Source organism: Aotus nancymaae, unplaced genomic scaffold (assembly GCF_030222135.1).
Source record: "Aotus nancymaae isolate 86718 unplaced genomic scaffold, 86718_ANA_hifiasm-v0.15.2.pri h1tg000041l, whole genome shotgun sequence".
In the NCBI taxonomy this organism is placed as follows: Eukaryota; Metazoa; Chordata; class Mammalia; order Primates; family Aotidae; genus Aotus; species Aotus nancymaae.
In genome coordinates this window covers 44,448,766-44,471,081 of record NW_026988455.1, presented here as the reverse complement: position 1 = coordinate 44,471,081, position 22,316 = coordinate 44,448,766, and the positions used below count along the sequence as shown (strand labels likewise).

Here is a 22,316-nt window from a genome sequence, read left to right as displayed (position 1 = left end):
AAGGAAATGATGTATATAAATTGACTTTTCCAAATTTCATTTTTCAGAGTGGCCAAATCAATGAAGGTCCCTGTGTACGAGACCCCAGCTGGATGGAGATTCTTCTCAAATCTGATGGATTCAGGGCGGTGCAATCTGTGTGGGGAAGAGAGCTTTGGCACTGGTAGGCTTTGCTGGGTTGATATTACTGGGGAGGGTGGCGGCAGGCTTTTGTGATCTCAGTTTGGAGACCTGTGAACTTTCTGTGAATTACAGAGGAACACTTAAGTAGGGCCAAAAAATCAGAAAAACCTAGTAGAGTATGTGCTATGATATGCTTACCTCTTCCATCCATTTTGTTTCTTCTTTTTAAAAATTTCTCTTTCTTTAAAAATCATTTCTGTTATGGAAATCTTTAAAATGTATAAGCGTAGAGAGAATATCATATTGAATCCCCATGTTCCTGTCACTCCCGTTTCAACCGCCATAAACTTGTGATCAATCTTCTTTCATCTCTACCCTCATTCGCAGGGGAACCCTCCTCCCTAATTATTGTGAAGCAATCCTCTGTAACTTATTGTGTTATCCATAAGTATTTCAAGATGAATCTTTAAATATAAGGGCTCTTGTTCAGAAAAACCACAAGACCATAGTACTATTATCACACCTAAAAAGTTAGCAACATTTTCTTTTTTTAAAGACTTTAAATACGTCATCCAATTGTTTTCTGGCTTACATCATTTCCAAGAAGTCAGATTGAATTTTTATGTTTATTCCTCTGTATGTAAAGTACCCCCCCATCTCCTGCCTTTGACTGACTTCAATATTTTTTGAATCTTTGATTTTCAAAAGTTGAATTATATTAACAATATGTCTAGGGGTGTATGTGTGTGTGTTTAACCCTACTTGGGGTTCTCTTGAATTCTTGGATCTGTCATTTGTTACTGTTCATTAATTTTAGGAAATGCTCAGCTATTATTTTTTTGTTTCTTTTTGACTCTTTTAAAATAGTTTTCAGTTCTCTGAAATTCTCCATATGTTTGTGTAATTATCTTTTCCATTAGATCATTTAACATATTAGACATGGTTATTTTAAATATGCTGTCTGATAGTTCCAATCTCTGATTCATCTCTGACTTTGGTTCAGCTGATTGCTTTATCTCTTGACAATGGTTTGGTTTTTCTTGCTTTTGTAGATCTCATAAATTTTTATTGAATGCTGAACAATATGTGGATTAGAACAGTAGACATTCAGGTAAATTGTATTTATGCTTAGAAATAGGTACAGCTCTTTTTTGGGGCAACTAGTGTAGAAGGTTAAGTTAATCTGGTCAAGTGGTGAACTGGGTTTGGGTTTTACTGTTTCTGTTTTAACCTTCTGTGTGCCACAGGCTTCAAATTTCCCCAGCAGTGGCATATTTTTACTAGGTACTGAAACTGGGGAAGAAGGGTACTGGAGAGTTTTTTAAGTGTTCCTGTTTCACCCTGTTTTCAGTAGTGACTGCAAACCTGTGACACAAAATAGAGTTCTATCTCCAGGCTCTTAAACCCTCCCTGGGAGCAATGACCTCTGACTAGTATTGGTGCAGGATTCTGAGCACAAGTTTTCCTACCCTCTCCCCAGAGACAGGAGGGTTTCTACTTTTGCCCGTCTCTCAGAGACAATAGATCATTTTCTGGACCTGGGGATGAGAAGGGTGCAGGCCGCTGCACCTAGGAGCATGTTTCATGAGAGAAGGGTTTGGGAAGCTGAAGGGCTTCCGGCTTGTTTCCCAGCGGCAGCTGATCCTCTCCTCCATTCCTATACCAGCAAGCTTCCCTCCTTGTTCCTAATTTCTTGTGGGGACCCAGGGGATGTCTGTGGGAAAGAACTTGAAAATGTGCCCCTTGTACCTGGGACTCTAGGTGATTTTAGAGTAATGTGGAAGCCTATACTAGGCCTTGAAGAATGTTTTTAAACTCTTACAGGATTTCTTATGATCTATTTTTTATGGCAGCCTCCTCTTTCTCCTGTGCTTCACCAAAGCTGAGAGTTTTCAGGTCCTGTCTCTCCTTGGAGTGGCTTCTCTTTGGAATTAACTTCACGTCTTGTCATCTCAGATCTCTCAGTTCAAGAAAACGTTCCATGTTTGAGATTTCCTGGCCTTTCATCATTGCTAGGATGGGAATTGCTTTCTCTTGCTGATTTCCATATCCTAAAGAAAAGTCCACAAATGGAACTCCAAAAGTGACTTCTTAATAATTTCCTCTATCCTAATTTCGCCCCCATTAACAGTTTGTTCTAATTGTAGCTAAAAAGTCTTACATTGCAATTAGCTGATATGTCTCTTAAGTTTCTCTTAATCTACATTTCTCCCCTTTATGTTTTACCCTTATTATTTATTAATTGAAGAAACTGGGTCATATTTCCTATAGAGCCTTAAAATTGCTTTGATTTTGATGCCGCTGTCCTCATTTTCCTTTCTAATTTGCTTAATGTTTATAGGAAGAGAAGCTGTTGATTAATATGCTTTTTCTCTGGTTTACAAGTCCCTTAATTGCAATTATAGTAATTATTAATAGATCATATTAATTATAGTGGATTTTTTCCAAAAACTCTATATTGTCTTGGGTTTTTAAATATACAGTAGTATAATCTATGAATAAAATTTTTTTTGTGTTTTCTTCATAATATCTACAACCTCCCCCCTTCCCCTCCCCCTCCCCCCTCCTTCCCCTCCCCCTCCCCCCTCCTTCCCCTCCCCCTCACCCCTCCTTCCCCTGCCCCTCCCCCCTCCCCACCCTTCCCCTTCCCTTCCTTCTTTTCTTTCTCCCTCCCTCCCTCCCTTTTTCTTTTCTTTGGTTCAGGGGTACCTGTGAATGTTTGTTACAAACACTCATGTTGTAACATGAGTGGGATTTGTTGTACAGATTATTTCATCACCCAGGAATTGATTAATTAATTAACTAACAACCCAATAGTTATCTTTTCTGCTCCTCTTCCTCCTCCCACCTTCCACCCTCAAGTAGATCCCAGTGTCTGTTGTTTTCTTCTTTGTGTTCATAAGTTCTCCTCATTTAGTTCCCACTTATAAGTGAGAACATTTGTGCAGTATTTCATATCCTTATTTCACTAGTTATCATCTTCAAAATAATATTAAACAAAAAGTTAATAATTTTAGTGGAAATGGATTTAGCATTAATATTTTACCATTTGTTTTGATGATTGCTTTTCAATGTTGGTAAAATCTTTATCATGCTTGTATAGATTATTGTTCCCATTCCTATTTTACTTAGAGTCTTATTAGAAATGACTGCTGGGTCCGGGCACGGTGGCTCACACCTGTAATCCCAGCACTTTGGGAGGCTGAGGTGGGTGGATCACCTGAGGTCAGGGGTTCAAGACCAGCCTGGCCAACATGGTGAAACCTTATCTCTACTAAAAATACAGAAATTAGCTGGGCATGGTGGCAGGCACCTGAAATCTAGCTATTCAGAAGGGTGAGGCAGTGGTCTTTCTTATCGTATGACCAACAATCCTGGTTTGTCCAGGACTAAGAAGTTTCATGGGATATGGGTCTTTCCGTGCTAAAAGTGAGAAAATCTCATGCAAACCAGGATGAGTTGGTCACTCCAAAGCTGGCAAAGTCCTCAGTTTTCCAGATGAAAATGGCAATGAGAAACCTTGATCGCGAAGCTGACTCCAGTGAGAAACCCCCATGTAAGCAAGGCCAGGCCATGCATTAAATGAGAGATCAATGGCCACTTTCCCTTAGCACCACATTCAAGCAAAAAGAGGAAGAGACCTAGAGACCTAACTCACTGCCCCAGGTATTCTGCCCCAGACATGAGGCTGCATGCAGTGCCTTTCTGCTGGAGCAAGTGACTCTCAAGCCTGGCTACCTGCAAAAATCACCCAAGGAGTTTTTTTCAAAAAAGAAATACCAATGCATGGGCCCCATCATTCAAAGCTTTTTATTTTATTGGCCCCAGGGTGAGACCTGAGCATTGGTATTCTTCAAAAGTTCCTTATGTGATTCTAATGTGCAGTACAGGGTTGAAAACTGCTAACCTATGTTACAACTTGGAGTTGGCAATAGGTACAAATTGATTTATATTTTCCTAATTGAAAAATTTAGAATTTCCTTATCTGAGTTTCAGCTGTAATGGCTTGATCCGTTAGTAATGTGTGTGATGCTTTCTTGAGCTGATGTGTCCATACTGGTATCTCCATGTCAAGAAAATGCCTTTGAGATGATTGAGTATTCTCTTTATTTTTCCCTTTTCTTTTGTGAGGGCAATATACTTATTAGTGTCCTGCCTAGCTCAAGTAGCATGGTTTTGAAGATTGAGAAAATTCAAAGTTTAATTTGGGTGGGGGGGGACAGTGATATTTCTCTAGAAAAAAAGGGGGCCTTCCTTTTTGGACCAGTTTTTCCTGGAGTCATGGCAGAGAAGAGCTGAGTGACCTCCTTCTGGTTTGTGAGTCGAGATGGCTGCTTCTCAGGGCTGCTCAGAGTAAGGTTGTGTGGGCTGGGCTGCACTGGGCTGGATAAGAAAGGCAAGGTGAATGGTACTTACAGCTTTGGAAATATGGGTACCTTCTTCCTGCAATGTCCTGAGCCAGGCGGCAAGCTCTGGTTGCATCACCAGCCAGAGATCCAGAAGAAGCAAGCTTCAAAAATTGTGCTGGTGTTACTCAGTGCTAAAAAGACATGCATTCTCAAGCCATAAAAAGATGTGAAGGAACCATAAATACAGATTACTAAGTGAAAGAAGACAATCAGAAAAAAAAAAAAAAATACATACTAGATGAGCCCAACTATATGACTCTAGAAAAGGCATGCTTTAAATGTGAATTTCTATGCACCATTGACAACTTTATTTATTTATTTATTTGAGGTAGAGTTTTACTCTTGTTGCCCAGGCTGGAGTGCAGTGGTGTGATCTCAGCTCACTGCAACCTCTGCCTCCCGGGTTCAAATGATTCTCCTGCCTCAGCCTCTCAAGTAACAAGGATTACAGGTGTCTGGCACCTGGTCCGGCTAATTTTTTTTTTTTTTTTCATATTTTTAGTAGAGACAGGGTTTCACCATGTTGTCCTGGCTGGTCTCGAACTCCTGACCGCAGGTGATCCACCCACCTTGGCCCCCTCAAAGTGCTGGGATACAGGCATGAGCCACTGTGGCCAATCAACAACTTTAAAAATTTATTTTATTCTTATGAAATAATATATTGTTATTGTGAAAATATTTTAAAGGAAAGAGAGGAAAAACATCTGCAGTTCTACCACATCAGAGAGAATAACCATGTTAACAGTTTGCTGTATATTCTTCTGTTTACCTGTGTACACACATAAGAACATACCTATATTTTTAATACAAATATACTGAATATTCTTTTTTAGCAAACTGATTTTCCATTTATTAAAATTGAATGAACCTATTGATTCATTGATTACCTATTGGATACAGTGTTTGCTATTTAAGTGATGAGTACACTAAAAGCCACTAGGCAATATATCCATGTAACAAAACTGGACTTGTATCTCTTGAAACTACAAAAATACAAAAAAAAAAAAAAGAAAAGGATTGAATTAACATGATTTTTGTGTTACTAAAGATTCTTATTTGATTTAATTTGTCTACACACAAGCTTTTGAATGAATTTTCTACGATGATCCTATTGTTCAACAATCAAGCCTGGGCAACATAGTGAGACCCCATCTCTACAAAAAGTAAATAAATAAGTTAGCCGGGAGTGGTGGTGTGCACCTAGAGTCCCAGCTACTTGAGAGGCTGAAGTGGGAGGGTCACTTGAGCCTGGGAGGTTGAGGCTACAGTGAGCCGTGATCACACCCTTCCACTCCAGCCCGGGTGACAGAGCGAGACGCTATCTCAGAAAAACAAACCAAAATGATATTTTTTCAATTTTTCTTTATTCTGTTATGTACTTCATTAAATGTCCTATAACTTAAGGTTAAGAAATAAAATAGCTAGATATTTTTAAAGACTGTTGATCATAATTGCCAAGTTAACTCTTCCCCCGTCCAACCTTTGCTAACCTGACAGGCCCCAAGTGGTATCCCATTTTACACACTTTTCTTTAACCACAATGAGGATGAACATTTGTTAGGATGTTGACTGTAGTATTTTCCTCTGAAAATTACATGTTATGCCCTTTCATGCCATTGTCCGTTGAGGTTTCTCTTTCTCTTACTGACTTATGAAAACTTGTAGTATTCAGCCTGTTAGCCCTGCCATATATATGGCGTGAACATTTCCTCTCTCATTTTTACTCTGTTTCTAGTGGGGTTTCAGAAAACCATTTGATACCTTTGTACTTTCTGGCATTTCTTGTTTAATCTGCCTATCACTGATACAGCATTAACATTCACTTGCCTGAAAGGCTTTTTCAAAGGAGAGTTATAACCCTCAAACCCCCTCCAAAGCAGATGATAATCATCCAGTGGAAACATCTGTGTAACTGAACCATCATTAATGTCTCTGTCCCAAACTCAAAGAACTATAAAGGGCATTGTTAATTTTCCTTCATCATCAGCCCCTTATTAATCTTGGCAAATGTTTAACTTGTAGGCAAGGATATCCAAGCCAACTCACAATTTACTATGCAATTGGCTACAAATGTTGAGGTGGGTTTTTTTGTTTATCCAACTAAAAGAAATTTATGTTTCTTTAGCACTAAATTATGACATCTTATCTCACAGATTTAACAGCATCTAATGGTTCTATCTCTAGGTAATGTAATCCAGCTGGAGTTTGAAGGTATGCAAAGCCCATGTTTTAGAACAAAGGGATATTTTTCTCTAGCCAGTAAATAAGTGATTTTTTTTCAGCTATAAAAGGACAAAAGGTTTTGAAATGATCCCACTGGGCAGGGTTTCCTAAACTTGTTTTTTGGCAGTTGGCCATGGAGCTAACTCAGTCTTCCAAACTTCTTCCATATTTGTAGCAGGGTAAAGAAGTGTCTCTAGATGAGACTAGAGACACTTCTTGGTGTGATGATTAATGCCCAGGGTCCTGTTAGCCCATAAGCAACCACAGCCTGACATCCAAAATGCCATTAGCAGACCCTCGATCCGTGTGTAGGGAGAATTAAAAACCTGACCCTTTTTCTTATTGATTTTAGTACCTTCACAGCCCTCCTCAGGGTTGAATGTTTTCCTTATTGAGAAAAAAAAAAACATTTAACATTTATAAATGTCATAAGAATGGTAAGTGGGCTATAGCTTTAGTTAGAAGTCAAATATGTTTGACTTACATAAAGTATTGTTTAATCCCATTTTATTATTTTTTTCAGAGGTTAAACAGCTCTCTCTGGTTGGGTTTCCCTGGTTGGTTTTCTATGTATGTTTCATAGTTCCGAAACCCAAGAGTATTGTTGTCCATTCTCATTGCCCTGCTGCAAGAAGGTCCACCTTGTGACCCAGTCCTTTTTCTGAAGACATTGCTATTGCTAGAGTTAGAAGATAAAAGTATACAAATAGCCAAGAACAATTTCTAAAAGCGTGTATTGAGGAATGAGCACTGTGCGGTAATTTGCACAGCTTTATTAAAATTACCAACAACAAGATCAACAGCAAAAATGTGTGATATCCCAGTCACTGTTCTAAACACCTAGGCATACTTAGTTGCTTAATGCTGACAGTAACCACATGGGTTATGGGCTGTTATCATCCATAGGTTACAGATGAGTACAGCAGACAAAGGCAAATGGCAGAGGCAGGATTAGAACACAAGAAATCTAACTCTAGGCCTGTCCTCTTAACTTGATTAAGTTGATACAACAATGCCGTAAAGTGGGTGATGGGGTCCCCATTTTACAAATGAGAAGCTGAGGCTCAGGGAAACTGATGACTTTGTGATAACTTTCCAGACGTCTGTGAAGTCGCAGTTTGGTTTAAGCGCTAATTCTAAAGCCTTTCCCATGATACCACACGCCTTGCACTACAACACATTTCTTTACATTCAGGGCTTTACTCACTTCAGAGAGAGCTTCTACTTCGCCAGCAGACAGACAACTTAAATGGGCCTGTGACACGTTCTTCTGGGTTCTCATTGCACAAGAAGCTGGTCATTTAGACTGCAGTCTTCGTCTGTGTGCCTGATGCAGTAAGAACCGCCTCTAACTCTTTCTGTGTGAATCGCTGTGGGATTTAGCTTCTCCATTCATCCCTGCCTCAGGGACTTTGCTTTTCCTCTGTACCCTAGTTTGGAATACATCATCCCCAGATCTTGGCGTGGCTGACTCCTTCTCAGGTGTCAGCTCAGATGCCATTGCCTCAGTGGCGGCAGACCCTAATTACCAGTATTATTCTCCTGTGGCTGCCATAGCAAATCACCACCGACTGGGTGGCTTAAAGCAGTAGAAATGTGTTCTCTTATAGTTCTGGAGGCCAGAAGTCTAAAACCAAGATGTTGGCAGGACCATGCTTCCTTGGAAGGCTCTAGAGGAGGATCCCCCTTGCCTCTTTCAGATTTCGGTGGCTCCACACATTCTGTGACTTGTGGCAGCGTAACTGCAATCTCTGCCTCTAACTGCATATAGCTAACCCCTCTGTATTCTCCTCTTCTGTCTTCTCTTCTTATAAGAACGTTTATCACTGGATTTAGGTACCACCTGGATAATCCAGATGAGATTGCGATAATCTCACCTCAAGATCACTAACTTATATCTGCAAAGGCCGTTTCCCCAAATAAGGTTCCAGGTGGACATAGCTGTCGGGTGGGAGACCGCCACCCAGCCTTAGGTCACGCAGCCTTCGTGCTGTTGTGCTCTGTGACGTCATCACCTCTTTATTTTCTTCAAAGCACTTGTCCTTATATGATGCATCTTGTTGTCTTACCTGCTTTTCTTTGCCTGACTCCACCTAACTCCACCTACTTGGATTCAAACTTTATGAGTAAAGAGCTATCTCGTTCACTGCTATACCCCAAGACACAGAACAATGCTTGATGTACCATAGGGGTCACCAAATATTTACTGAATAAATGAATACTCTCATTGGGCTAATGAGATGTCACCTTGGCTCTTTGATTCCTTCAGAAATTTCCATGTTTTATTTTTTGTTATTATTTTCTTTGAATTTCAGTTGCATATTTTTCAGAAACTCAAATGTATTATGAGATGTACATTTAATATAATGGGTAAATAGATCCAATCATTTCCATATAACACTCAGTCGCTAACTGGTCTTCTTAGTTCATTTAGCTTTTGCTTTGCTCCCAGAAATGAATCCTCAGCAGAATCTTTCTTTCACCCTTAGGCTCTGACCACCTCCGAGAGAAGGATGGCCTGTGGGCTGTCTTGGTCTGGCTCTCCATTATTGCTGCCCGGAAGCAGAGTGTGGAGGAAATTGTCCGAGATCATTGGGCCAAATTTGGCCGCCACTACTATTGCAGGTGAGAAGAAGGGGAAGGGTCTCTGTATGAACCCTGAAGAAGTACTCCTAGAGTAAGTTTCTAAAACTGATGGGCTAAAACCTTAAAATGAGGCATCGTCCTGGAAGATCTGAGGGACACAAAGGCTGCAGCTGAATCACCCCTTATAGATGGTTGTGGGTGGTATCAAAGGCTACCAAGCTCGAAGGCACCAATTTCCCCTCCCTGGTGACATCACTCTGTAATCTTTTCATCAATGCCTACAAAGGTGGCCATTTCAAGAGGAACTCTGAACTTCAGAGCTTTGAAAAGCTATTTGGTAACTATTGTGGCTGTGAGAGTTGTGCAGTCAAACCAGAGGCATTTCTTTTTTTTTTTTGAGACAGAGTCTGGCTCCGTTGCCAGGCGCCAGGCTGGAGTGCAGTGGCGCAATTTCAGCTCACTGCAACCTCTGCCTCCCGGGTTCAAGCAGTTCTCCAGCCTCAGCCTCCCAAGTAGCTGGGACTACAGGCACGTGCCACCATCCCCAGCTAATTTTTGTATTTTTAGTAGAGACAGGGTTTCACCATGTTGGCCAGGATGGTCTCAATCTCTTGACCTTGTGATCTGCCTGCCTCAGCCTCCCAAAGTGCTGGGATTACAGGCGTGAGCCACCGCGCCCGGCCTCAGAGGCATTTCTTGTTGGTTTTCCATCCATATTTATCAAGGAAGGTCGGCAGACACAAAAGCTGTGACAGGTTGGAGTGCTTTTGTAATCCTCTCTCTACCTTTTTCTTACCTTCCCACCAATAATTGGATTCAATGTCCAAGATGCCTGAGCTGCCAGCCTTTGAAGGAGCCACATGGTTCAAGGGCCCCAGATGTTGTTAATGTTTTGTCCTCATGAAAAAAGGTACAGGCTGGGTGTGGTGGCTCACGCCTATAATCCCAGTACTTTGGGAGGCCGAGGTGGGTGGATCACCTGAGGTCAGAAGTTCTAGACCAGCCTGACCAACATGGTGAAACCCTGTCTTTACAAAAAATACAAAAATTAGCTGGGTGTGGTGGTGCGTGCCTGTAGCTACTCAGGAGGCTGAGACAGGAGAATCACTTGAACCTGGGAGGCAGAGGCTGCGGTGAGCCGAGATCACGCCACTGCACTCCAGCCTGGGTGACAGAGCGAGACTCCATTTCAAAAAAAAAAAAAAAGTACAGAAAAGGAAACTATTCTTTTGAAGGAAGAAAAGGAAAGATCAGTGGGTAGGTGCTTGGGGTTGGGGGTCTGTATCACCTTCCTGTTGTTGAAGTAAATGAAAGTGAGAGTATTCTGGATGCATGGTTACTTGCTAGGAGTGTGAACCTAGGTATGTTAGATATTTGCACATAACAAGGACCAAGCCATAGGCTAGGAGGAGGGAGCAGGAAAGAACTTGGTGGTAGGACAAGGGAATCCTTGGGTAGTCTCAGAGACTCTGGATTAAAAACAGAAAGATTGTGACTCACTTAGCTTTGTTTATGAATAGTTAACAACTTTGAATGTTTGGTTGTGTTTCAAGAGCTCAAGGGACAGAAAGACAGCTTTAGACTTTCCTTATAAGGTGATTATTTCTTCTGTTAAGAAGTCTTTTACTTAGATATGTATCAGAGAATAAGGAAGCCCATGATCATACTTGTTTAAATCAAAGAGCTTGCAACCTTCTGGGAAAGGTAGACAACATATCCTTAGATCCTGTTTAGTCGAGAAAGCTTGACTAAACTTTCTTGAAGTAAATGAACGTAAGAGTGTTCTGGATGAGTGGTTACAAAGTGAGACAGACCGCCAACCCTAATGGATGTGATAGCTTGCAAAACACCTCAAATTATTCAGTATATCATAAAAATGAATTCTCAGGACAGGTAGAAACTTGGTTTACTTATCATTATTTCTAACAAGTACCAAAACCCCCTGATTCATGTGTGTGTGTGTTTTTTTCCCCTGGCATACCAAGAGGTAATTGGCACACAAAATTTTTCTATTGCATGAAGCTGTTCCAAAAAGTCCAACCTGACAAAATATATTATGATTGGCAACCTCTGGCCTAGTGGGATCGCTTTGAGTCAGAGATGTTCCTCAGAATTTACAGAGTGATTATCTAGGTTTCTGCTGGTATCTTGAATAATTGGTGTTATGATAAGTGTATCTACAATATAGTTTATTTTTTCTGGCCAAGAGCTTACATGATAATTACTTTTTCATAACAAATACCATATTAGAGAATAATACACAATAGAGACTTAATTTCTTGTAGGACATTGAGTTATGTCTCGGATTTCTGTCCAAACAGATTGCAGAGATAAAGAAAAAAGGAGGAGAAAATACATAGAATGAAATGTAAACATTTCCTTCAACCGCCAGCAAATGGCATATTAAAAGGTACTTGTGAAATATAATTATTCCTAGCTTGACAATTTTCTTGTCAGGGAGAAAATAATAAAACAATTTCACTTTAACTTATACTGAGCCTGAAGTCACATCTGAGAAAATCTTCCAGATTATTTTCCTGGTATGAGTAGAACCCAGAAGGAATTCTCCATTTAAAGGTTTCTTCCTTGAAAGTGTGTTGTTATTGGCGGTGGTCAGAAAGGGATTTGGGGGTGGAAGGTGGTGCTGGATCCTGCTTGTATAGGAAGATGAATGTTTGGGTAAACGGATCTGATGATCTCAACCATAGATTGAACGTGATCTAACATATTAGTGGATTTTTTTCAACTCCCAAATCTCTTTTAATGCCTCTCTGTCTCCTGCTAGACTCTCTTCTATCTTCCTGCCCCTTTCTCCTTGGTCGGGTCTCTACCTTTCCCAAATGTCTACCTTTAAAGTGACTGCAGTGTCAGAATATATGCACTGCTGAAAAGGAATGTTCTGAGGGAGTTTCTTTCTTTTCCTCTGAGGCTGAGAAAAAAGCACCTTGTATAGGAGGAAGAGAATAAGAGAAAGGGGTATAGATGCAGGGGACGCATTGCTAGACATAGTATTATTCCATATTTTGCATCTTGGCTAATACCCTGGTGTTTACTGGATGTCTTGAAAGTTCTTAGATGGAAAAAAGTAGTAACAACTATCCAGAGCTTCCTTCTTCCAGTTCACTCTGAGAACTCACATCCTTTCTGTGTGCTACAGGAAGCCCAAATGTAAGATCCTCCACAGTGACTTCGGTGCAGCTGCCCCTCCTATGGCTTCCTTCTTAAACAGACACTCCTAGGTGTGCCAGTCGATCTCAGCCAAGACCATCCGACACTGTAAAAGATAATTTCTTTATGGTAGTAATGGCAAATAAGAGCAGTTAGCTGTTTTAAGCACCAATGCGTGGCACTGTGCCAACTCTTGGTATACCTCATCACGTTTTAAACCCCACCATGACAAATGCCATCGGTATTATTTTTGGTCTTTTATTTTTTTTTCTAATTAACTTCCAGACCCATTGTTACATTTGATATTCTTGGCTAGGAGGACTTTTTCTTTTCTTTTTTTTTTTTTTTTGGAGACAGAGTCTTGCTCTGTCACCAGGTGCCACGCTGGAGTGCAGTGGTGCTATCTCGGCTCACTGCAACCTCTGCCTCCCGGGTTCAAGCAATTCTCCAGCCTCAGCCTCCCAGGGAGCTGGGACTACAGGTGCACGCCACCACGCCCAGCTAATTTTTTCGTATTTTTAATACAGATGGAGTTTCACCATGTTGGCCAGTATGGTCTCGATCTCTTGACCTTGTGATCCGCCCGCCTTGACCTCCCAAAGTGCTGGGATTACAGGCTTGAGCCACCATGCCCAGCCTAGGAGTACTTTTTTGAGTGGAACAATCGTGACATTTCTTCCAAGTTTCCAAGAGTTCTACAGCATGCTCAGTTCCCTTTCTCCCTTTCTTTTTTCCTTCCTTTTTTTCTCTCTTTCCTTTTTTCCTTTCCTTTCTCCCATTTTTCATTCCATTCTACTTACATAGAACTTAGTATGTACCAGAAGTAGCAGAGAACAAGACAACTGAGGTCTCTGTCCTCCTGGAGCTCACATTCTGGTGGGCAAAGACACACAATAAATAGGTAAACAAATATACAAACAAGATGCTACAGTTTGGGATAACTACCAAAAGAAAATATAAAGGGTGATGAGAGAAGAAGACAGAGGGGGAAGTTGCCTTAGATGATCAGAGAAAGTGACATTCTAATGGTGATAATGCATTTGAAAATGAAGGGAGAGAATGAGTCTGGTATTTAAAGAGCTGGCAGAAGAATGGACAAGGTAGAGGGATCACACAGCAAGCACAGGGACCCAGAGGCAGGAAAGGGTGCAGTGTCAATCAGCACTGGAGGTCAGCGTGGCTGGAGCCAGTGAACAAGGGCAAAAGGCAGAACAAAGTCAAGTGAAAGAGGTAGGCAAGGGCAGACCCCACAGTGCCTGATAAGGGCAGATCCCACAGTGCCTGATAGACCGAGGTTAAGGTGTCAAGTTTTGTTCTCAATGTGATGGCCACTATAGAGGGGTGTAAAAGAAGGAAGTGGCATGATTTGATTTTTAGAAGATTACTATGGCCGCTGTGTGGGGAATGGATTGTAAAGATCATATGGAAGAGGGGAGACCAGTGAAAGTGCATTTCTGTGCTGTCCTTTCCTGAAAACAGAACCAATGATTGGATGACAGTAAGCAGGCCACGCAGTTGCTGGTTCTCTGATTAGGTTTCTATTCCTCCTATGTCCTCACCAGGTTTGACTATGAGGGGTTGGATCCCAAGACGACATATTATATCATGAGGGACCTGGAGGCCCTGATCACAGACAAATCCTTCATTGGCCAGCAGTTTGCTGTGGGGAGCCATGTCTACAGTGTGGCGAAGACGGATAGCTTTGAGTACGTGGACCCTGTGGATGGCACTGTGACCAAGAAACAGGTACTTGCTAGAAAATCACTAAGATGGGTTATCAGGCAGAACTGGTGGCAAAAAATGTCCTAGAACCGGAGAGGTCCTTAGGGATGATCGATTCTGATCTATGTTGAGCCCCTCATTTTATAGATGAGAATTCTGCAGCCAGGAAAGAGAAAAGCCCTTGATGAAGGATACCTAACAAGTTAATGGCAAGGCATAGATTAGAACATGGGCCTTCTCTGGCCAGGCACCAGAGTGCTTCATACCTGTTATCCCAGCATTTTGGGAGGCCAAGATGGGAGGATCACTTTTGTCACTTTTGAGCTCAGGAGTTCAAGACCAGCCTAATCAACAAAGTGAGATCCCATCTCTACCAAAAAAAAAAAAAAAAAAATAGCTGGGCATGGTGGCACACACTTGCATTCTCAGCTACTTGGGAGGCTGAGGTGGGAGGATCACTTGAGCCCAGGAGGTTGAGTCTGCAGTGAGTCACACCACTGCACTTCAGCATAGGAGACAGAGTGAGACCATGTCTCTCTCTCTCTCTCTCACACACACACACACGCGCACGCGTGCGCGCGCACACACACACACACCCCCCAAAAAACAAAAGAACATGGGTGATCTATGTCCAGTATTCTTTCTACTTGGTAATGGATCAACCAATATGTCAAATAAATACAGACCCAACATTTCCTTCTGAAATGTTTGTAGCCTGTAGGTGCTCTTATGTGGTAGCCATTATTGGTGACAGATTCAGAAAAGTTACCAAGAACTAAAGATCCCTGTCCTTGGGGCCCCTGGGCGCAGGGATATTTCACCTTCTATTACTTTATGTCACCAAAAAAAGTCACAGGAACTTAGGTACGTGGGCTTGGTGCCCTGGTAGAAAGAAACAGTTGGAAAATTTGACCAGAAAACCCAAAAGGAAGACGTGTTGTTCGGAATTAGTATCATAGATAAGTAGGTAATCAACTGCAACTTCTACTAAGGTCTTTTCTTTATGAATTGTGTAAGGAAAGTTGAGCTACTATGATTATTTCTCTTCTCAGTTTGGTTTCTTTACTGGCCATGGCAAATATTGACCCTTCTGGAAGCACATGTTAACATTTACAGTCTAAATAACATCCCCTGAGCAACGTTAAGAGAAGTTCCATTCTAAAATTCTCAAATTCTTATCTTTTTATATATTCTTCATAAGTACAGAATGTTAAATTAAAGGTACAGATATTTTGGGACTACATGCAATGCTAATTATTGCTATTTTAATTTGATTAGTATTTCCTATGTCCTCCTTGTCCTAGGGCCCCTTGACTTACAGATGCTCCAAAGCCCAGTGCCTCTTGCTAATCTCTTGGTGTTCTCTCTCTCTGGTTAGCTTAGTTCTCTCTCTGGTTAGCTGAGATGATCTTTCATTTCTATCATCGAAATGCCAGTCTTTTATTCTAGAAGCCCTTCCATGACCCAACCAAATTGATTACAACCCCACTTTGGAAATACACAGGGCAGTAGAGAAAATAGTGGGTAAGAATTTAGAAAACTCAGAATAAAATTCTACCCCTATTGCTTAGTAGTGTGTAGCTTTGGGAAAGTTGCTTGATTTGAGCCATAGTTTCTTCCTCATTTGCAAAATATCTATTTCACAGAATTGCTTTAGAAATGAAGGAAATAAAATACACAAAAGCTCCTAGCTACTCTTTATGTAGTGGATGCACAAATATCTTTCGTTGTATTTTTTTTCACTCAAGGAATGTTGCTTGCAGACTGAACTGAATTCACTCTGAAGTAACACCAATGAATCAGTCCTTGGAGATGTGAATTCAGGAGCCCAGCTGGCATCTTTGAGCCCCTGTGTCCTGGATAGGTCTTTTCCAGTTTTGAACAACATTCCCACTTTCATTTTACAAACTTTTCTTAGCTCCAAGTCTCATTTTGATGTAGAATTCAAGAGATATAAAATAATGTGCTTTCTAAAGTATCCTTGGGATATTTTTCTCCCTGATGAGGAAGGCTTGGAAACCATTCCTTTGAGGGAGTGGTCTAATCAGCACTCAGTTCTGGATTTCATCTACTTGCAAGAAGCTTGTCTTTTAAGCTTGTTAATTTTGTTGCTAATCCAGTATTCCTTTACCTTATATCTTCCTCAGTGTACTCAGTCAGTGCTTGGATACATTTTCCTTGGATTTTCTTTAACTATTCACATCAGGCCAATAGTTCATCTATTTATTTCATTTCCCTTCCCCTTCCATAACTCTATTGGTTTTTATTTTTACACTGGAATGTATTTGATAGGGTTTGGCTGTGTCCCCACTCAAATCTCATCTTCTGGTAGAAAATAACAGTTGGGAAAAAAACCTCTTTTTCTCTTTTCCAGTTTTGGACCACATTCCCACTTCTTTTTTACAAACTAGAATAAAACCTCTTTTTCCTCTATAAATTGTAGCTCCCATAATTTCCACGTGTCATGAGAGGGACCAGGTGGAAGGTAATTGAATCATGGGGGCAGATTTTTCCTGTGTGGTTTTTGTGGTAGTGAATAAGTCTCATGAGATCTGATGTTTTTATAAAGGACACTTCCCCTACACATGCTTTCTTGCCTGCTGCCATGTAAGATGTGTCTTTGCTTCTCCTTCACCTTCCACCATAACTGTGAATCCATTAAACCTCTTTTTCTCTATAAATAAGCCAGTCTTGGGTATTTCTTCATAGCAGTATGAAAATGGACTAATACAGTATTGATTTCCCCCAGCCTCTTCTACGTTCTTCTGTCTGAGCTCAAGTGTAGCTATAAATAGACACATGCTACCAGGATCTGCTCTTGGGAATTTTTCTGGTAAAGAAAGAAGGAAGTTTTCTGTTCCTTTTCCCAGATTCTAGGACCAGATGATATCTTCATTGGCTGGTGGCCCTGAGACACACTGGAGCTTCTCTGCAGGTTTGGGTTCGGCTCAGTGGGGTGATGAGAGACCAGTCAGTTAATACTTAGCGGCAAGTCACGGAGGGTTCCTTTGCTCATTCTTTCAATGGTTATTTATTGAGAGCCAACCAAGTGTATACTTGATGTTTTTCATGGTACAGTTTTAAAATATAAATATACAGTATCTTGACATATAATTCATATACCATACAGTTCATTCACTCATTTCAAGTGCACACTTCAACAGTTTCTAGTATATTTACAGAGTTGTGCTGGCATCACCACAAACAAGTGAGAACACTTTCATTCATCTTTAGCTGCCATCTTTCTTCTAACATCCCTCCAACCCCCAGCCCCTGTCAACCCCTGTTCTTTCTGTCTCTATGGATTTGCCTTTTGGGGACATTCTGTATAAATGGAATCATGTAATACATGGTCCTTTATGACTAGCATCTTTCACTTAGTGTAATGTTTTCAGGGTTCATTCACATTGTACCGTATATCAGTATTTCATTCCTTTTTTTAACCAAGTAAGATTCTGTCACATGGGTGTACCAGTTTGTTTATCCATCCATCAGTTGTTGGACATGTGAGGTAGTTCCACTTTTTGACGATAATGTTGCTGTGGACACCCATCTACAAGTTTTTGTGCAGAGCTAGGTTTTCAGTCCTCCTGGGGACACACTTAGGGGTGCAATTGCTGGATCAAATGGTAACTCTATGTTTAACCGTTAAAGGAATTGCCATATGGTCTTCAAAAGCAATTGCACGATTTGATATTCCTGCCAAAGGTATATGAGGATTCCAGTTTCTCGACACCTTTGCTAATCCTTGTTATTATGTCTTTGTGATTTTAAAATACTGTTATTTTAAAATAACCTACTATATTATGGATTATCTTTAAATTAAAATAGAAGGACATTTGATTTCTACAAGGAGAAACAGAAGTATATCTCTCTGTTAGCAAAGCCCAGAAAAGCCGTAATACTGCCAAGTGTCCATTTCCTACGGGAGACAGGCTGTTGTGGTCCTCTTCAGTATTCTCTTGTGTTGGTAACATAGATACAGGGTTAAAGGCTGGCGTTGTCACTGCCTAGATTTGTGACTTTGGGCATATTATTTAACTTCTTGGAACCTCAACCTGAGGAGGGGAGCTAGTGATAGTTATCACACACACATCATTGGGAAGGTTTGAAGAGAAAGTCATATGAAGCCCCAGGCACAGTGGCCAGTACCTAACCGATGCTCAAGAAATACCAGTTCCCTCCCTCTGACCAGAATCCTTAATTTGATTGAATATCAGTTCAAGAAAAGGATATAACTATATAACTATTCTCTCTTTCTCTCTCTCTCTCTCTCTCTCTCTGTCTCTCTCTCTCTCTCTCTCTCTCTCTCTCTCTCTCACACACACACACACACACACCAGGTATATATTTTTAAAAGTATATACTAGGGTATATACTTTTAAAATATATACCTATTTTAAACATATATACCTAGGGTTAGAAAACACTCACCCAACTCTTCTGTTTATTCTGTTTTTAAAGTACTTTGCAGTAAAATTTAAGGTTCAGATTGATGATCCTGAGGTAGTAGGAGATTTCCAGTTATCTCTTGTTTGGGTTAAATTCTACTTAATTTTAAAAAAAAGGTAGTTAACAGAAATAATTTTCAACAATGAATTGTTAAATAAAATTTGTGCTGTTCCTGTTTCATCCAGAAATTTTCTTCAAGCACAACTTTCTGCTCCAGAGCACCCAAAGGCCCCTGGGTGCCACTGCAAATCGTGTGAGCAATGTTTGGGTGTGCAGGCTTGAAGTCAGAAAGTTTTGAGTTTGAGTCTTAACTCTGCCACCTCCTTGCTGGGTTATCTTAGGCAAGCTATTCATCCTCCTTGTTCCTGCCTTTTTAAAATCTGTGAAATAGTAATCATAATTATGGCTATCTCATATAAGCCTTTGGGGTAATTAAGTGAGATGATACTTGTAAAATCCTGGCATATAATAAATGATAGCAATTGGTTAAATAAAATTATTTATGTTAAAAAAAAGCATCCTTGGGAAAGATTGTAGCATTTAATGAACGACATATGATAAGAAAAGCAAGGAAAAAAATGACACAATTTTGCAGTGTCACATAAAGATTTGAGAAGGCCCCTTCAGTTTCTAAGTCATCTGGGAATTGATTTAAACTCACATTTCTCTGCATCCCCAATCCCCCAACACACATACTGTGCTTCAGAAAGCAAAAGGCTTATTAAGGCAGCTTGGTCTCCTTTATGTCCTTGACTTGAGGTCAGAGTCAGAAAATAAAACATGGAAAAAATGCTGTTTCACATGTATTTCTAGAGATAAAGTAGAAATGCTTCTCCAACCAAAACTAAATTAGAATCCTGTTCTGGTGATAACCACCCCACTCCTGCCAACCCTGCTGCTGTGGAAATGTTCAGTGAAGTCTCATCCTGCCTGACTGTGGGACTATTCAAGGAGCAAGAAGGAAACCCCTGACATGAATTTTCAGGGACCTCCCTGGCCTCAATGTGGTGGGTTTGGTTTCATGGGATTTACTGTGGCTACCTCCAAGTGTCTGATTTATGTGGGATCTTGGATGCCAAGAGAAAAGTTGATGCGTGCCTTCTATTAAACAGTGCCCAAGAGAGACTCTGTTTGATTTAGAAAGCATTTTCATGAGGTATGGTTCAACAACTGCAGTTCTTCCTTCTATCTTCCCATGAGGATATGTCACCATTTTCAAGTGAAATCTAGTCACTCGAATGACTGACTGATGCTATTCAAGTATGACTGGAAAAAATAAGCCGATAGCTACAATGAGAATAGGGGAGCACTTTAATCATATTGCTAAGTAGTTAAAGAAGTTTCCAGTTTATGCCTTATCAAGAGAGGACAGACGGGAGTTGTGTGATTCTTGTGGGTTTCAGGGTGAGCCACTCTTTCTTCATCGTGCAAATATTGAGGGGTGACTTCATCATGCAAACATCGAGGGTTTCCATCCATCGTGCTGGGTGAGCTCTTTCTTCCTTTCACCATCGATATCCCAGAGAACATTATCAAGATTGTCTCTTACTGTGATCTCTTCTCCATCTCTAACTTGTGGCCTAAGTCCTGGAATCTCCACTCAGTGCCACCGTTGTGAGGCTCCCCCAGCTCTGAGAGAAGGGATACTTTAATCCTGGTATTGTGAGTGAAGGACAGTGTGACAGAAATGGCTCCATATTGCCACTATGGTGGGTATCAATCCAGAACCATGAACTATATTTTGAAAATTGGGTTTGAAATGAGAAACCTTGACACTTCAGGAGCAAAATTTAAGCAAATGAGTCTCTATGGCTCATCCAAATCCTATGTTTCTTTTCTTCTGTTTGTTTTTTTTTTTTTTTTTTTTTTGAGACAGAGTATGGCTCTGTCACCCAGGCTGGAGTGCAGTGGCGTGATCTTGGCTCACTGTAACCTCTGCCTCCTGGGTTCAAGCGATTCTTATGCCTTAGCCTTCTGCGTAGCTGGGACTACAGGCATGCACCGCCCCACCCAGCTAATTTTTATGTGTCTTTAGTAGAGATGAGATTTCACCGTGTTAGCCAGGCTGATCTCAAACTCCTGACCTCAAGTGATCTGCCCACCTTGGCCTCCCAAACCAACTCCTATATTTCTATCTAATGAGCTCAAAAATTATGAAATTCTTCCAGTGCTAAAGTCATTTGCAAGTAGCAGTTCAGCTGATGGTTAAAAAGCTGATGTAAATAAATGCATACCAGTTAGCTGATGTGGAAAATCAAATCCAATTTGATTATGGCAGGCTAACTCTGAGCTGATTAATACCCCTTCAAGTTGTGCAGGCTGTGTGGAAACATTTTGATGTTGTCCTTAACCTGGAAAAAAAAAAAACCATTTGAATTTAGTTCAGAGAAAAGCATACTTTGAAGACTGATATTGAAGTCAGTTTTCTTTTAGAGCTGTTATTTTAATTTGCAAGACGGTATCTGCACTTTTTAATTTCAGTATTTAGAAATAGTAAATTGGCAATCTTGAAACCCCATTTTATTTCCAGCATGTGGCGTTTTAATATGTACCTTGATGCTACCAACCCTTGGTCAGCAGATATGAAGTAACTCACCAAGGTGTTGTTCCCAGCACTGTATAAAAGCAACTCAATTGTATCAGCTGAAGAATCTGAAGCTTTAAGACTGAGTTCTCTCTTCAGAGTTAGCTCGCCAACTTTCAACTTCAACGTTGGGGTTTTTTGTTTGTTTGTTTGTTTGTATGTTTTTTGGGATAGAGTCTGGCTCTGTCGCCCAGGCTGGAGTAAAGTGGCATAATTTTGGCTCACTGCAACACGGCAGCCTCTGCCTCCCAGGTTCAAGCAATTCTTCTGTCTCAGCCTGCTGAGTAGCTAGGATTACATGTGCAGCTAATTTTTGTATTTTTAGGAGAGACAGGGTTTCACCATGTTTGTCAGACTGGTCTCCAACTCCTGGCCTCAGGTGATTCACCTGCCTCAGCCTCCCAAAGTGCTGGGATTCAGGCGTGAGCCACCGTGCCCAGCCTCAACTTCAACTTTGATCACATTCTAATCAATGAACTAATTGAGAGACTGTAATAGTAGCAATTTATCATTATCCCTTTTGCTGGAGTGTGGTTTGCACATCTGGAAGGAGAGCCTCAGAAATCATTTCAGTCACACTGATTAACCTACTTATAGAATGTAGTTAAATCTGAAGGTTAGCCTACCCACAAATAGCCCTTCTACACTGAGTCGCAGAAATGTTTGAGTGGGCTATTATCACATTTAGTATATTGTGATTGGATGTGGGTTTAAAAACTCCCCTTTTCTTCAAAAATTGTGATGTTGAAAAGAATCTCTGCAATAGACATACATTCCCTTCCCAACTTAGTCCAATATGGTGAAGGTTGTTAAAATCTGATTCATTTACATCATCATCTATTCAATGAGTGTTTACCAAATACCTACTAGACACCAGTCAGCTCTCTGGTACTGAGGATACAACAGTGTCCAGGACAGTTGAGATTTCTGTCTGCTGGTTACAATGCAGCAGGGAAGACAAATTCATATTTAACTTGTAATTACCATAGAGTTTGTTGAATGGTATTACAGAGGAAGAACTTGTTTGGTGTGCATAGCAGGAAGAGCTA

The 22,316-nt window shown here is 40.7% G+C and overlaps 1 protein-coding gene across 1 annotated transcript in view; it reads left to right on the top strand.

Annotated features, from left to right (window-relative positions):
- The window catches only part of PGM5 (phosphoglucomutase 5), a 159,588-nt gene that overhangs the window by 96,961 nt on the left and 40,311 nt on the right, over nt 1–22,316 (top strand). The window contains exons 7-9 of the mRNA XM_012453555.2: nt 48–163; nt 9,245–9,380; nt 14,072–14,255. Coding sequence (XP_012308978.2) covers nt 48–163; nt 9,245–9,380; nt 14,072–14,255 — 436 coding nt within the window. The remainder of the gene's footprint in view (nt 1–47; nt 164–9,244; nt 9,381–14,071; nt 14,256–22,316) is intronic.